This window comes from Blastomyces gilchristii, assembly GCF_000003855.2.
Source record: "Blastomyces gilchristii SLH14081 genomic scaffold supercont1.21, whole genome shotgun sequence".
NCBI classification, from domain to species: domain Eukaryota; kingdom Fungi; phylum Ascomycota; class Eurotiomycetes; order Onygenales; family Ajellomycetaceae; genus Blastomyces; species Blastomyces gilchristii.
Window position 1 is genome coordinate 687,441 of NW_003101662.1, and position 13,838 is coordinate 701,278.

The 13,838-nt window shown below is 47.4% G+C and overlaps 3 protein-coding genes across 4 annotated transcripts; all 3 read right to left on the bottom strand.

Annotated features, from left to right (window-relative positions):
* Positions 1-2,591: 2,591 nt before the first annotated feature.
* BDBG_07987 lies at positions 2,592-4,828 on the bottom strand. 2 transcript variants are annotated; one of them, XM_031723342.1, is made up of 5 exons: positions 4,696-4,719; positions 4,525-4,598; positions 3,734-4,387; positions 3,157-3,579; positions 2,598-3,056 (listed from the first exon to the last, which is right to left on the bottom strand). In XM_031723342.1, exons 1-5 carry the CDS (start codon positions 4,709-4,711, stop codon positions 2,733-2,735), a joined length of 1,491 nt encoding a protein of 496 aa, XP_031580488.1. In that variant the 5' UTR covers positions 4,712-4,719; the 3' UTR covers positions 2,598-2,732. The 2 variants fall into 2 exon arrangements, with proteins under 2 accessions (XP_002621769.1, XP_031580488.1); XM_002621723.2 differs by having other exon boundaries at positions 2,592-3,056; positions 4,525-4,828.
* Positions 4,829-6,874: 2,046 nt separating this feature from the next.
* On the bottom strand, positions 6,875-10,350 carry BDBG_07988 (STE/STE20/YSK protein kinase). The gene is made up of 5 exons (XM_031723343.1): positions 10,082-10,350; positions 9,535-9,965; positions 9,436-9,466; positions 9,033-9,349; positions 6,875-8,961 (listed from the first exon to the last, which is right to left on the bottom strand). Exons 2-5 carry the CDS (start codon positions 9,584-9,586, stop codon positions 6,971-6,973), a joined length of 2,391 nt encoding a protein of 796 aa, XP_031580489.1. The 5' UTR covers positions 9,587-9,965; positions 10,082-10,350; the 3' UTR covers positions 6,875-6,970.
* A 567-nt stretch (positions 10,351-10,917) lies between these two features.
* On the bottom strand, positions 10,918-13,743 carry BDBG_07990 (UBX domain-containing protein). The gene is made up of 2 exons (XM_031723344.1): positions 12,676-13,743; positions 10,918-12,594 (listed from the first exon to the last, which is right to left on the bottom strand). The coding sequence occupies exons 1-2, from the start codon at positions 13,271-13,273 to the stop codon at positions 11,453-11,455; spliced, it is 1,740 nt and encodes a 579-aa protein (XP_031580490.1). The 5' UTR covers positions 13,274-13,743; the 3' UTR covers positions 10,918-11,452.
* Positions 13,744-13,838: the final 95 nt, after the last annotated feature.

The following is a 13,838-nucleotide window of genomic DNA, read 5'->3' on the forward strand; positions in this document are numbered from 1 at the left end:
GCATTCAGGAAATTGAGAAGAAGGAATGATTGAATGGTAATGATGATACGGCGGATCAATGGATTTTGCATGTATTTCTTGATTTTTATGGTTATTGCCGTACGGACGCCTTTCCTAATGAGGAAATCAGGGTCTGATTGATGTAATTAATTATTATTGCATTTTTGAAAGATTTGAGGATGGGGGAGGCCCCGGGTGGCGGCTTATAGACCACGGTGTAGCAAGGGGGGGTGTTGGTGATTACTACACCTACCCTAGTCACGTGCCACCCCAACCTATTTAGTGTAACTCGCGTAGTTAGATTACAACATAACAACGTTATCCTCCAAGATACATCAGTGGGAAAGAAATATTTGTCCTGGTATACTTACGTTTCAGGGTGGTCCTACTCCGATGGAAACCTAAGCATCTGCAGGGAGGAGATACATAAATACAAACTTTGCTCGAAGATGAACCAATTGGGACGTTTGTAGACGTGACGGATTTTTGCGGAGGAGAGGAAAAGGTAAAAAGAGTGGGTGGTAACTAGGACCTCAAATTCCGCCCAGCTACCGCTTTCCGTTTATTGACCCTGGCGACAGCGTTAAATCAGTTCATTTAACCTACAGTCGAATCATCATCAAACCCACAAAAATAAACACATCTGACACTCATTTCCGTAAAACCAGATGATCTAGATTTTTTACACGCCAAAGCGCCGCCCGGAACATATATATATTACCCATGCCTATCCTATCATGTGGGAGGGCCACCCCAGGCACTTCGCGTACGGGGGATTTTTAAATTTCCTGAGGCACACTCAACAACAGCATTGGCTGGAATAATCGGAACTTCTATTTGTCACGGTCATGTCGCCCCTGTCCTGGATTGATGTTGTGGTTGTTCTCGTTAGGCCTTTAACCCTCCCCGGAGTTATTTGGCTAGCGATTGGCGCACGTAGAACATATGACAGCGGCAACGAGAGGCAGGGTCGGGAAGGAAGTTGGAATCTTATTGGACCAGAATGGGTAGGAAGGCGAGGCTGTGGGATGTGATTCCCGCGAACATTACATTGTGCATTATTTGATAGAGCGGGGTGCCAGGAAACCCGGGGTTCATGCCAACGTCGTTGAAACTCTGCCCAACCTTTGCTTTCAATTTCCTTTGGCCATGTCTGGGAATTTGAGAATCTTCCAGCTTCCTCTGAATATTATGTCTCGCCGGGTGGTGCAATAGTTTGCAGTCGATTTCGTACGAACGACCGTAAACATCTTCGTTTTCCGATGAAAGGGCATTTTGCTTGCATGACAAGACTGAGAACCTGACACCAGAGTTGCCGGCAGAGGTTGCAAGGAGAAGTAACAACCTCTTCAGTTCCTCTATCTAAACGTGGAGGGTGCTACGAGAAGTTTTGCCTCAGGTAAAAAAAATGTATTTTAGTATCTAGAGCACATCGATCGATGCTGATATTTTGGTACCAGGAAGTCTTTATTGATCAAGGCAAGACCTACATCGGAAAATACGATCCCGTAGAGCTCCTAGCCAACAAAATGAGCCAAGACCATTCTGGTTTTGACATCGTGGATAGTTCCAAGTTGACACGACACCACTACACAGGGTAGCCGGTTATGGCAATGCTTCTACAGTATCCTATCTTCCGAAGAAGGGAGCCGATGCACTCGCTCAAACGCCGGGTGGCAAAACTGCGTTGGAGATAGCCCTTTGGCAGGACCATCTTTTGGTAGTACAACGTAAGAGAGTTGCTCAAGGTGAGCTGGCCGAGTTTTGACGCCACGGGCCGAATTTCGCTAGATAAGATCGTTGATCAACTGAGTAATGAGTAATCGTGAGTGGATTGAAAAGTGGATGCTGGATCATGATCTTCCGCCAAAATTTTGGATGGAGATTTTCACCAGCCTTCGGTGCGCTCATCGAATCCGGGAAAGCGCGAGTAATCTGAAGTCTTCTCCAGGGGATCAAGGATTTGAGACACCATTTAGCCGTCCAGCGGATTCTGACTTTTGCGGGGCATACTACGAAACTGGATGGCTTAGAACTGGAGGTGCTTTGTGTAACTTAGGCAGTTTTCATAAATTATTAATAAACATTCTACGGAGTAACTATAGTAGTAATAATGTCTAGTTACGGGCGGCTTCTATCCTCCTTGAGAATTCGAACTAGCTCTACGGAGTATAGGCAACCTCTAATAAGGGACATACAATACATACATCTTCAACTCCCGCACGCACCGACTGACTGTGTCATCTTATCTCCACTTAGCGTGTGTCTGCGTACGAGGTTCAATTGGTTGACGTTCGCGTAACTAAGTTAACTAGTTAGTTACAGGGAAACTTCTCTCAAGAAGAAATTAGTGTTGGAATTCTTACACTGCTTTCTGATTCGTCAATAAATTGTAGTTCTACCTTGCTAGTTATATATAAGTTGACTAGTTACCAAACTACCCAACCATTATTACTAAATAAAGCATCATTTATAACTAAGTTACCGCCGAATCCTCACCGATGAATTATGCAGCATCCACAGGCTTTGCTGGTACAACAATTAAAGAAAAAGAATATGGATCAAAAAAAAAAAAAAAAAAAAAAAAAAAACTAGGTACGCTATGTAATTATGCATTATGCATCGCAAAAACGAACTCCCTTTGCCCCCAAAAGCTTAACCAAGCCCGAAACGCATGTCCGCTTCCCTGCCGCGCCCCTTCTGTTCCGCTTCTTCGCATTCCCCATGTTATTTTATACCGGGGTGAACCGGAGAAGGCATTTTTCTTTTTTGGGGATAAGAAGAAAATGATCTGTGATATCCATGGCATCGTCCGCCATGGTATCGTCGATGCTAATATTAAATCTCCTCACCAACGTTGCAATCAATATCCTCATTTCGAACAACCCCATTGTCCGCCCCATGCAATTCCGGGGACCCTTGGAAAATGGCATCCAGAACTTCTTCATTCCGTCAGACACGTTGCCTTCAAGCCAGCGAGACGGGTCAACCTTATCCGGGTTCGGGAAATGTTCGGGGTTACGGTGGGTTGTCCATGTATGTGTTGAAGCTACAGTCTGCAGTTCGGCGGCGATGCAGGAGCCGTTAGCAAAGGCTCGGCTCCAATGGGCTGTGGATTGAGATCGAAGGGGAAATTTGGTTTCTTTTATTACTCACCCCTTGAGGCACATAGATGCCGTTTATCATGCATCCACCAATGGGTGCCTCCCTTAGGAGCCCAGCTGGGATAGGTGGATAGGCTCGCAATCCTTCTGAGATAAGAGCGTCTAGAAATGGGAGATTTGATACGCTGTGATGCTGGACGACGACCCCATCTACTAGCGGAAGGTCGGCGAGCTCGGAACGAAGTCGCTCCACCAGATCTGGATTGCGGGCGAGCTCCCAGAACAGATAAAGCAGAGCTGTCCCGGTGGTATCGGTCGCTGCGAAACCAAGATTGCTGATTTCCACTGCGATATCGGAATCGGCGAGCGCATCTGGGTCATTCTCTTTGCAGCCAATCATCTTGGTAAGAAGATCTCTGCGCTTGGAGACACGTCCATATTTCTGGATATACTCATTAAACCGATCAATCCCGTACTGGAAAATCGGGAGTTATTGATTGGTCAGCAGCAAATCATCTGGGGCTCTGCAAGGGCTCTGCAAGGGGACAAGCGCTTCGCCCAGCCGAAGAAAAAGAGCTGGAAAAGCTCCGGGATGGGATGGGATGTGTGCAAAAAGCTTCCTCACTCACCTGGTAGATGCGCTCTTCCGCACCGAAGGCGACCTTGATCTTGGGATGTGGTATTCTCTGCACGAACCAAGCCAGGAAGGGAAAGGTACTCTTAATTGCCCACGTTATTAAAAATAAATCAAAATCTTTCACATATTGCGGCATCTCGTCGGAGTCCAGACCGCCAAAGGACGCCCCAAGGAAAGCTTCTCCCGCATTATCCAGCGTATACATCTTGAACCAATGTCTCATGTCCAAAGCCTTGCCGCGCGCCCGATCCATTCTGGCTACGATCTTCCTCACCGATTTGTGAAAAACCGGCTCCATCTCGTCCAGATGCTGCTTCGCGAACGCGTGATTCAATAGTCGGCGCCTCTCCCTGTGCGCAGCCGGGTCCGATAGGTGCAAGACACCAGGGCGGCCCATTGTCATATACATAGGTGCCTTGCGGAATCGAGTCCCAGTCCCATAGATGATATCGATGCTCTCCGCGGTGGAGAAGCTGAGTTCGTTCGGCCCCAGCTGTACTACGGGGCCGTACTTTGCATGGAGTTCATGGATTTTTAGGACACGCCGTCCGGCAAGGTCCACGCACAGCATCCATGCTCCTGTGATCTTTGCGAGAAGCGGTCCTGGAACCTTACGGAATGGAGAGAAGAAGAGCCTTTGCACAACCTATACACGCAAGCGAATTTGATCATTAGTGTAAAACTCCGATCCTCTGCTTGGATTTAATGCCGTGAAGGGAGGATATATATATATATATATTTTTTTCTTGAACAGGAAATAAAATATGTAGTAAAGAAGCTCACTTTCACAGTGTTGACGATAAGCCACAGGCCAAGTGCGGCAAGGCATGCAGCAATCGCTGCGTTTGGAGGACCAGCTAACAGCGGGAGAAGAAGACCTTGTTAAACGGTGAACCCGTGAAAAGACACAAGCTGGATATGATTATGATTATGATGCTGGAATGAGTAACTAACAAGGTAGGATCATCATTTTTCCACTTCATGAAAGTGAAGGCAGTAGATAGAGAGGAAAGACACTGACTGGCAAACAAGAGACAGAGGGCAGCAGACTCGAACCTGTTTTCATCACGGTTTCCCCCCCCCCGCGCAAGAGTCTCTTTGTATGTATATACAAGTACGGAGTACAATTATATCAACCCTATTTACTCCTACAAAGATTTTTGTGGGAACCGATCGATAGAGACTCATTTATAAGTTTCACGTTCACGGCATAGATTATTATAATATTTCTCCATTCAGCGGGTGCGAGAGCATCTGATAACAATGTACGGAGTAATAATGTAGTACTAACTGCATAAGGTATATAATAAAGGGCTAATGGCTAATGAGCATAGAACTTCTATTCAGGGAGAGTGGAGCTATGTTATACGCAGTATATAGTATGGTGTATGCATCTCATCCGGGGGTTGGGTTGGTTGGTGGCAGACTGGACTGGACTGGACTGGACTGGACTGGCAGCGACTGCATTTGCGTCGTTGGATACGTTTCACAGACAGAGGCTCCAATCCACGATGATGATGGCCCGCTAACTATAGGATCGACCAACAACTTCGTCTATGATCTGTAACTACAAAGAAGAAAAAGAAAAAAAAGAAAAGAAGAAAACAAACCAATCTACAGTAGTTGATCTAGTTGCATGCAACAAACATACATCACAACGCGCGCCCTGCATCGCGCGAATCAGCAATCCTAGATTGATTGACCCTTTCAGTCCCACGAGCGAATTCGCCCATCTTGACACACCACGACGCTTCTTAAACGATGTCTACATGCGCGATTGGCGCTCGTTCCCAACCTATCCTATCTCCATATTCATCTTATAACCAACTCCCCCCCTTCACCTCCACCCCGCTAGCCACGTCAAATGATGGCATTTTCTTATTGAGAGGAGACCCGGGGGTTTGGGAATAAGGGATTTTTTTTTCTTTTCTCATTCTGAAGAGACCTAGCGAGCGAGCTTGTTATGTATTGAATTCACAGGTTATTACTAGCTCTTCGGATTTCGCGGCAGTTTTCTTAAACAGCCCAGGTTTTTGTATGTGTTTTCTTTTTTTTCTTTTTTTTTTTTTTTCTTTTTAATCTGAGTGCATGTTGCCCACGCGGAGCAGGGACTCGGGAGGGACAAAATGTATACGAACAATTAATAGTAGTAGTTAACTATCGATGCGCTGCATATTTAATGTAGCGCAGAGAGAGGCCTGATGGATGCGGGCCGCTGTCCAACCATTCCAATCCCCCAAAAACAGGGCCATCCCATCCCGCGAAGAGAAGAAATAAATACACCGTAGCTGCAACCAACCCTTCCCTTCCAGTAGTAGTAACTAGTAACTAGTAGAGTAGTGCAGTGGTAAGTTCCACAACCAACTAGTTCAACCTTTAGCCCCCTCTCCCTCCTCCCTCCCTATTGAGTAGTCAAGCAGACTCTCAGAATGGCGGTCCTCGTGCAAGATGAGCATGCTTGCTGTTGTTGTACGGAAAGGCGATAGACAACCCGTGCATAATAAGGTCCCGCCGCACAGGATCGAATTGGGCATTGGGCCCCGACGAAGTTACAGTACAGTACGGAGTAGTGAATGTGAATTGGTGGATTTCTCTCTCTCTCTTCCCGTCCGATAAGTGCTGGCAAGCGGTTTTAGGTCTCCGCCTAGGCTGAGGTAGGTATGGTATGGAGTACTACGTACTTTTCCCGACTCTCTCTTTATCCGAACCTGTGGGCGGACCCGCAAAGTGATTCACACCATTCAAGCGTTTTTAAACATCTCATCAGCACAAGGTCCGTTGCGAAGAGAGAGGGGAGGATAAAGCTTCTCCAGGAACAGATGCGGGAAGCTAAAATAAAAATCCCAAACTCCAATTCATCTACACCTACACCGGTGACGTAATGAAATGTATGAAATCATTGACTCCCAGCCGAAGGGCCCAAGCCAAACCAAGCCAGACCAAGGGTCAGGCAGCAACCCAATAAACTCGCCAACAGCCACGAACAAGAGGTTTCGGAGGTAACAAACCGTAAAAGTCATCAGAGCTTCCGCAGAAGGCAGAGACGGTCGTGGGGAGAAAAGACATGGGAGAGAAAAAAGGGATATGAAGTGAACAGAATCAACTGCCAGATAAAATCTCAAAACACACACACACAAAAAAAAAAAAAAAAAAAAAAAAAGTTGGGTAATCGGAATGAGAAAATATCCCCCCGCATTATTCACCCTCCTTCCCCAAGTCACCAAGTGACCTACCTCTTCCTAGTCGTCGCCCCATCCCCACCCTCGCTAGTACTGACCCTGACCGGAGAAACACCTACACCGGTTTCCTCCTCCGGCTCAACTCTAACAAGCACCTCCTCCAAAAACCCCTCAAGAAACGCACTGGCCTCCCCGCCCATCCCTACAGGCGCCTCATCGTCCCATTTTTCGATATCTTTAAATATTCCCGCAGCCTTGATAACCAACCTCCTCAACTTCTCATGCGCGTATTGACGCCGTTGGAGAAGTTCTAAAGCGGTGTGGTTGCCACCACTGCTAGTACTACTATTGCTGCTTTTTCTAGGTGCGCCTATCCCTGAATTGCGGGTCATCGTGTTAAGAATGTAGGCGCGCCGGCGGAGGGCGGCTTCAAGGGCGGGGAGGATGACGCCGTTAAGAGCCGTTATTTCGTTCGCCTGAGAGTGTGGTGCTGGGGAGAAGGCGACGGAGGATGACTGGCTAGAGTCGCTGGACTTGCGTTGGTGCTGCTGCTGCTGCTGGTGACGTTGTAGTTCTTGTTGTAGTTGCTGTTGGTGTTGTTGTTGTTGTTGTTGTTGTTGTTGTTGTTGTTGTTGTTGTTGTTGCTGCTGCTGCTGTTGCTGCTGCTGTTGCTGGCGCTGTGGTGGTTTGTTTGGCATATCCCCTTGCTGCGGGGTTGGCAGTTGTGGAAGCCGCTGTTGGTGGATGGGTGGTAGCGGTTGTTGGCGCTGGACAGGATTTAGGGGGTGGGGTGCGAGGGGAGGTAGTGGGTGTTGTCTTGAGGGCTTTTGTTGGCGTGTGGGCTGTGCCGTTGGGTTGGGAGTTTGATTGGACGTATCTCTGAGTGGATTTGCTTGGTGTCCCTTGAATGGTGGTATTTCCGGTATGTGCATCGCAACTGGCTTCCTTGCGATCTGCTCTTGAGACGCGGGTGCTGGAGCGGGTGTAGGTGTGGTGGGTGTGGATGTAGGAGAGTGTTCTTGCATTTGTTGTGAGGCATTCGAGTCGTCGCTCGGGGACTCTCCAAGTCGAAGAAACCCGATATCCTGCGCTAATGACTTTTGGAGCTCTCGATCATAATCGCTTGTGCTGGGGCTTTCCTTCTGGGGAGGCGGCGGTGGGGGCTTTGCAAAATGCGACGGTGTCTTGGGTACTGGTTCCTGGAAAAGCTTTTGTTTCTGGGCGGAGGGCTGGAGTGGAACTCTTGCAGCAGCCGCAGCTACAGGGGAAGCTGGGACTGCTGTGGGGATGTTGCGCTTTTGGGGAGATTTTGGAGGTGAAGGTGGACCTTTCATAATTTCCTTCGAGGATTTGTTCTGGATATGCAAGTCGGCCGGTCCCTTCCGCGGCTCGATTGGAGATCTATTTGTGTCTTCATGTGCCTGTGTTCTCGCATTTGCCGCCGCATCGTTCATTGTTCGTAGTCCACCTGCTCTCCCGCCAGCGGGTCTGACAGTACCGAAATCCCACAAGTCCTCTTCCTCAGGAGTAGGTTTGTGCGGGGCTTGGCGATAGTCTTGCTCGTCATCGTCATCCGCAGATCGATTTCCATGAACTGCCTGCCATCGCTCTGATCGCTCGATCAACTCTGTGAGATACGTAGTTTTCTTTGCTCGCTTGATAAAAGGATGTTTCAGCAACTCTTTGGCAGAAGGTCGCTCTCTAGGGTCTCTCTTTAAACACAACTCAACGAAGTCCTTAAAAGCTTTGCTGAAGTTTCCCTGTAGAACTGGGGGTGGATTCTTGGGAATCAGGAAGAGAACTTTCATCGGATGGATGTCCGAGTATGGCGGCTCGCCTTGCGCCAATTCAATGGCTGTAATTCCCAATGACCATATGTCTGCTTTGTGGTCATAACCAGATTGTTTGATAACTTCCGGTGCCATCCAGAAAGGGGTACCGACAAAGGTGTTTTTCTTGGTCATGGTTGCAGAAAGTTGCCCAGAGACACCAAAATCTGCCAGCTTGACTTGACCATTCGCTCCAAGAAGTATGTTCGCAGCTAAGTTAAAAGGTTCTGTCAGCTCCAACAACTATGAAAAGACAATTTAAAAGCAATGGGGGTCTGGCCACCTTTGATATCTCTATGTAGCTTTTTGTCGCTGTGGAGATAGTCCAATCCTAGTAGTAGTTCTCGGAGAATTATCATCACGTATTCCTCAGTAATAAGGCCCGCACGCATCAAGTCACAGCAACTTCCACCCGAACAAAACTCCATTATGATCCATAGGTCTGATCCCTTCAGAAACGAACCGTGGTATTTGGTGACATATGGCGAATTGAGCTCGGACAGGATTGAGATTTCTTGAATGATATCTTCGACTTCATCGTCTGCGTTTTCGACGTCGATGATTTTAATCGCAACAGCTTGACCTGTTCGTTTGTCTACTCTACAATTAGAATTAGCTAGTGCTCACGGCGCACGGCGCACGGGGGTTAGTACGGTAGTTAGAGAAACACGCTTTTCAACACATACCCTTTGTACACTTTCCCAAAGCTCCCACCTCCTGTTAAAAAGAAGTTAGCCAAAGAGAATGCCAACTGTATTTTCATCATGGTCGCACTCTAGACGTACCGATACAGTTCTGTTTGGTGTAGTAGGTTTCGGGGTCAACGGCGCCCTCCATTTTTCGTAGGAACGCAGTAGCAATTCAATCACTTTGTGGAAATATCCAAGACAAGACGAGGCGATGTGATAGCCGATAATGTAGCCCTTCCTTCGATGTAATTGATATCCTGTGCTAAACTGCAGTTGTATTGGAGAATTTTGTATGGGAGAAGATGTGAGTCTGTCTGTTGCTCTCGGAACGATTGTAAAAATCGGGAAGAGGGGGGGGGGGGAGTGAGAATGAATTTATATGGTTATGTCAAGTGAGGCGGATTTTAGGGTACGAGTAATTTCTTTCGTCTTCTAATAACTATCGTCGTGCAGTTAAAAGAGATTTGGCTTCGAGGATCCCTTGCTCATTGCGGGCGTCTGTACTATTATTGTTTACTTCGTGGGAACTGTTTATTTACAGCGCTCGAGGGTGTCAGTCATTCAGTCAGTCAGTCAGTCAGTCCACAACCCTAACCATTTCCGGTGCGAAAGATGCGGCTTTTTGACAGCGGAGACGACGTACCGTTCCAGTCATAAGTCGTCGAGTACAATATTTTAGCTTGATGCTCTGGGGCACTATCTGGTCATGTCATGTCATGGCGACCCGAAGTGTATTTGATGTCCGGTGGAGTGGACATGAAGAAGCTAGCTAAATATTTAGCTGACTGTTGAATATTTATTTAGCGGGGAAAGTGTGGGTGGGTGAGAACTTAAGTAAGTTATATTAGAAGATACAGACGGAGGATTGTCTCACGTCAACAACAAGAACAACAAGAACAACAACAAGAACAAGAACAACAACAACAACAGTTTTCAGTGAGGGAGACGCATTCAATTGATGATGTCTCACAAGCATTTCTTAGGATCTACGTTACACCTACAATCTTTGTTTCTACGATCTGTAAAACAAAAACAGCGATTGCCGCCAATTTCCCATGCTGGATCAGGCCAGGCACCAGAAGCTAATAAATGCGCAGTTATTGGGGGGGGGGGTTTTAGAACAGCTCAGACAGACTCTGATGACTCTCTGAGGTAGGGTAGAGTAGAGCTAGATGATTGGGCCAGCAGTTCCGCCGAATGATGAATCCTGGTAACTCGGGGGGACATTATTTGGGCTATGCTGTAAAAGTTATGTTATGTATGATGTTTGAAGCTAACTTAATTAACTAAATATTTTAGTTGGTTAACTACTGCGTAACTAACTAGTTAACTATTTATTTATTAGTGTTCTGGTTTCTTTGGTTGATCTCCACCAATCGCTGTTGATGACTTCACTATTTTGAAACAAGTGAGAATACTATTAATATTATATATATATAACTACGCATTTTTATACAAAATTAAAAGTTTGTATTCTCACATTTATTTTATAATCTCAAAAGAACTTGGTTAGTTCTTACAAATGATGGACTACAGTCACATGCCTTTCAATCTATTATGTGTCCCCATCTGTGCAGTAGAGTAGGTTAGGCTACGGAATGCGGATTATAGAAATAATAAACAACAATTGCCATCCATTCATAGCAACTTAGGCCCAAAAATTATAGTTACGCATTATTTTATACATAGCATGCTGACTTCTGCATTAATTCCTTTTTGAAGCATTTCATTTTTGGTTCTAGAGAGACCACTTCAACAAGAATGCCATATCCCGAAAAGACAAAGTCACTCATCAGAAGATGAATGATTCATTTGGTCTATGAATGCTCATCACTACCAATTTCAATAAAGCCAGCGCCAATTCCAGTTCCAGTTCCTATTCCTGTTCCTGTTGCAACATGGGTGCCAATTCCAGTTTGCCGGTATCATTGTCATCTCCATTTCCATTACCACAATCCCATCCCTATCCTCACTCCCTAAAAGCTACCTGCTTCCACACATCTGCACATAGAAATCAATCCTCGACAAACCCAACCATAACCGTCCCATTCTTCAATCCCGCATCCGAAATCGAGACATCCAACAGCCCAATCAAATTCTGGCCCATCGAGACTAGCTCAAACTCCACCCCAGCCTTATCCTCCGACAACGGTGACGCCTTCAGCCACTCGTAGATGCGCCGGACGGGGTCGGATAGGTTGAAGCGCCGGATCACGCGGCCGGTTGGGTGGCGGAATTGGATTCGGGTTACAGTTGCTGGGTCTGGGCTGGGCTCTGTGTGGGGGTTATTAGATGGGATGGAGGCGAAGGTCGGGTTTTGGCGGGACTCGTCCGCTTCCTCTTCTTCTTCTTCTTCTTCTTGTTGCTGTCGACCGTTTGGTGCTGCGTCGACGTCCATATCCTCGTCTAGGTTTGATACCTTCCCCTTTCCTTTGATATCGCCAATGCTCCTCGTCAGATCGTCGGGATCCTCATATCTGCTCTTCGCGTCTTTCTGGCTCTGGCCTTCCAGACTATTCTTCAGGGCCATTTCCAACATCTCCTCCTCAGTCATGGTTTCGAGCTGGCGCTCCTGCTTCACTTCTGGTTTCCGCCTGGCAACGGGGTTCCGCACAGTATGGTCTAAACTGTAGCGATCCAGGAATTCGTGGACTTGCATTAGGAAATCCGACGGCTTTATGACTGGGCGTCCAGTCCATGCTTTTACTTGCTCGCCCGTTCGTGGGTCAACAATCGCGATATGTGGATAGTTACCTTGCACGTCGAAGCCGGGGAAGTAATATTGAATATACTGCGAGCCGCGCGGGTCGTCCTTGGAGTATTGCAGGAATATGAAATGCTCTTTTACTGTCTCCATAACGCCCGGGTTTTTCCAGAGATCTCTATTTAGAACTTGGCAATCGAAAACAGATGCGTCCTGGATGTTGACTAGCAACCATTTCATCTTTTCCCGACCTTCATCCCGGGCCAGGTCCCAGGGGAGTTTCGACATGATCTCAAAGGGTGGACGGTACATTTCAGCAAGCATACTAGATTTGATAGAGGCGTTGGAAGCTCCACCCGTAGCCTCTGCTAAGGATGCCCGATGTGACGCCGAATCATCCTGATTCCAGATCGACGATGAGACGGGTCTTTGGTTGAAAATGCCCGGTCTACCTATGTTTCGCAAAATATCAGCCCACGAACATACAGAATGTTACAGGAAATAAAATAAAAAGCAGTAGACAAGCTACATACTTCCTCTAGCTTGCTGCCTAGCCCGCAACTGACGCATCACGGCATCATCCAGACCATCTTCGGCATCAAACCCCATACCAGGCCCGACCAGGGTCTCCGTTGTTCGGGCCAAGGGAGCGCGTACACCGCCCCCGCCTGCGGGACCAAAACTCTCAGCACCAGCATAAAATTCTTCTTGTAAACGGCGCGCCATGGCTTCGTCATCGTCAAATGTAGAATACCCTGCGGGTTGTGGTGGTGGCTGACCGGCAGAGGAAGCTGACTGGCGTGATGTCCGTACGGGGATATTCGTGCCTCCTCCATGTATATCGTTATAATCGTCATCAGAGTCCAAATGGACAACGCCGTGTTCGTCTTCGTAGCCTGGTGGTGGGCGTGAGGGTCGTGATGAGGGTGGAGGAACAGGCGGAGGAGAATGAGAAGTAGGAATTTGGTGTTGTGAAGGGGTGGGTTCCTGTTGGATATCAGCGCCTCCATTCTCGAAGTACAGCTGCATAGCGGTTTCGAGGTTGCCGTCGGTCAACTGCAGGTACCGGGCGGCGACCTCTGGGGAGGAACCCGTGATCTCAGTGAACCCTGCCACCGCGTCGTCCGCCATGGCAAAGGAGGGTGTTTGTGTTGTCTTCTTTGCTTTTTAGGGAGATGGATGTATTTAAGAAGACTTTCGGGTAGGTGTACGACAAATGAAGGAGGATATATGAGAAGTAGGAAGTTAAACTAATCAGAAAGCAGGCTGTCCTTTTGTGTCGTGGAGGAGGGGCATCAAAGGGAGGGAGGAACTAAGGAACACGGCAATAGCCGATGCAGTAAAGTTCAGTTGAAAAGGACAACAAAAAGATGAACATGCAGAATCAAGGGGATCGCCGTCTAAATGAGATGCTTCTAGAGTCTAAGATGGTTGGCAAAGAAACAGGAGGCGGATTGGGAGTTGACGTGAAGAGGTGACGGTCTGGAAATGATTATTTTGCCCGGCTCAAGGCCGCTGGAGAAGTGACGATATCTGGATGAGTCAGCATGTGGAGAGGGGGGGATCAGGAGTATAGTTATTCCGAACTCCAGGAGCTTAAGCGTGAAAATAGCATGGATACGGGAGGGAACAGAGACAGACTGCGCTATTATTTATGCACAGCTGACTCATCCAATTATCCATGGCTGCTAAAGTG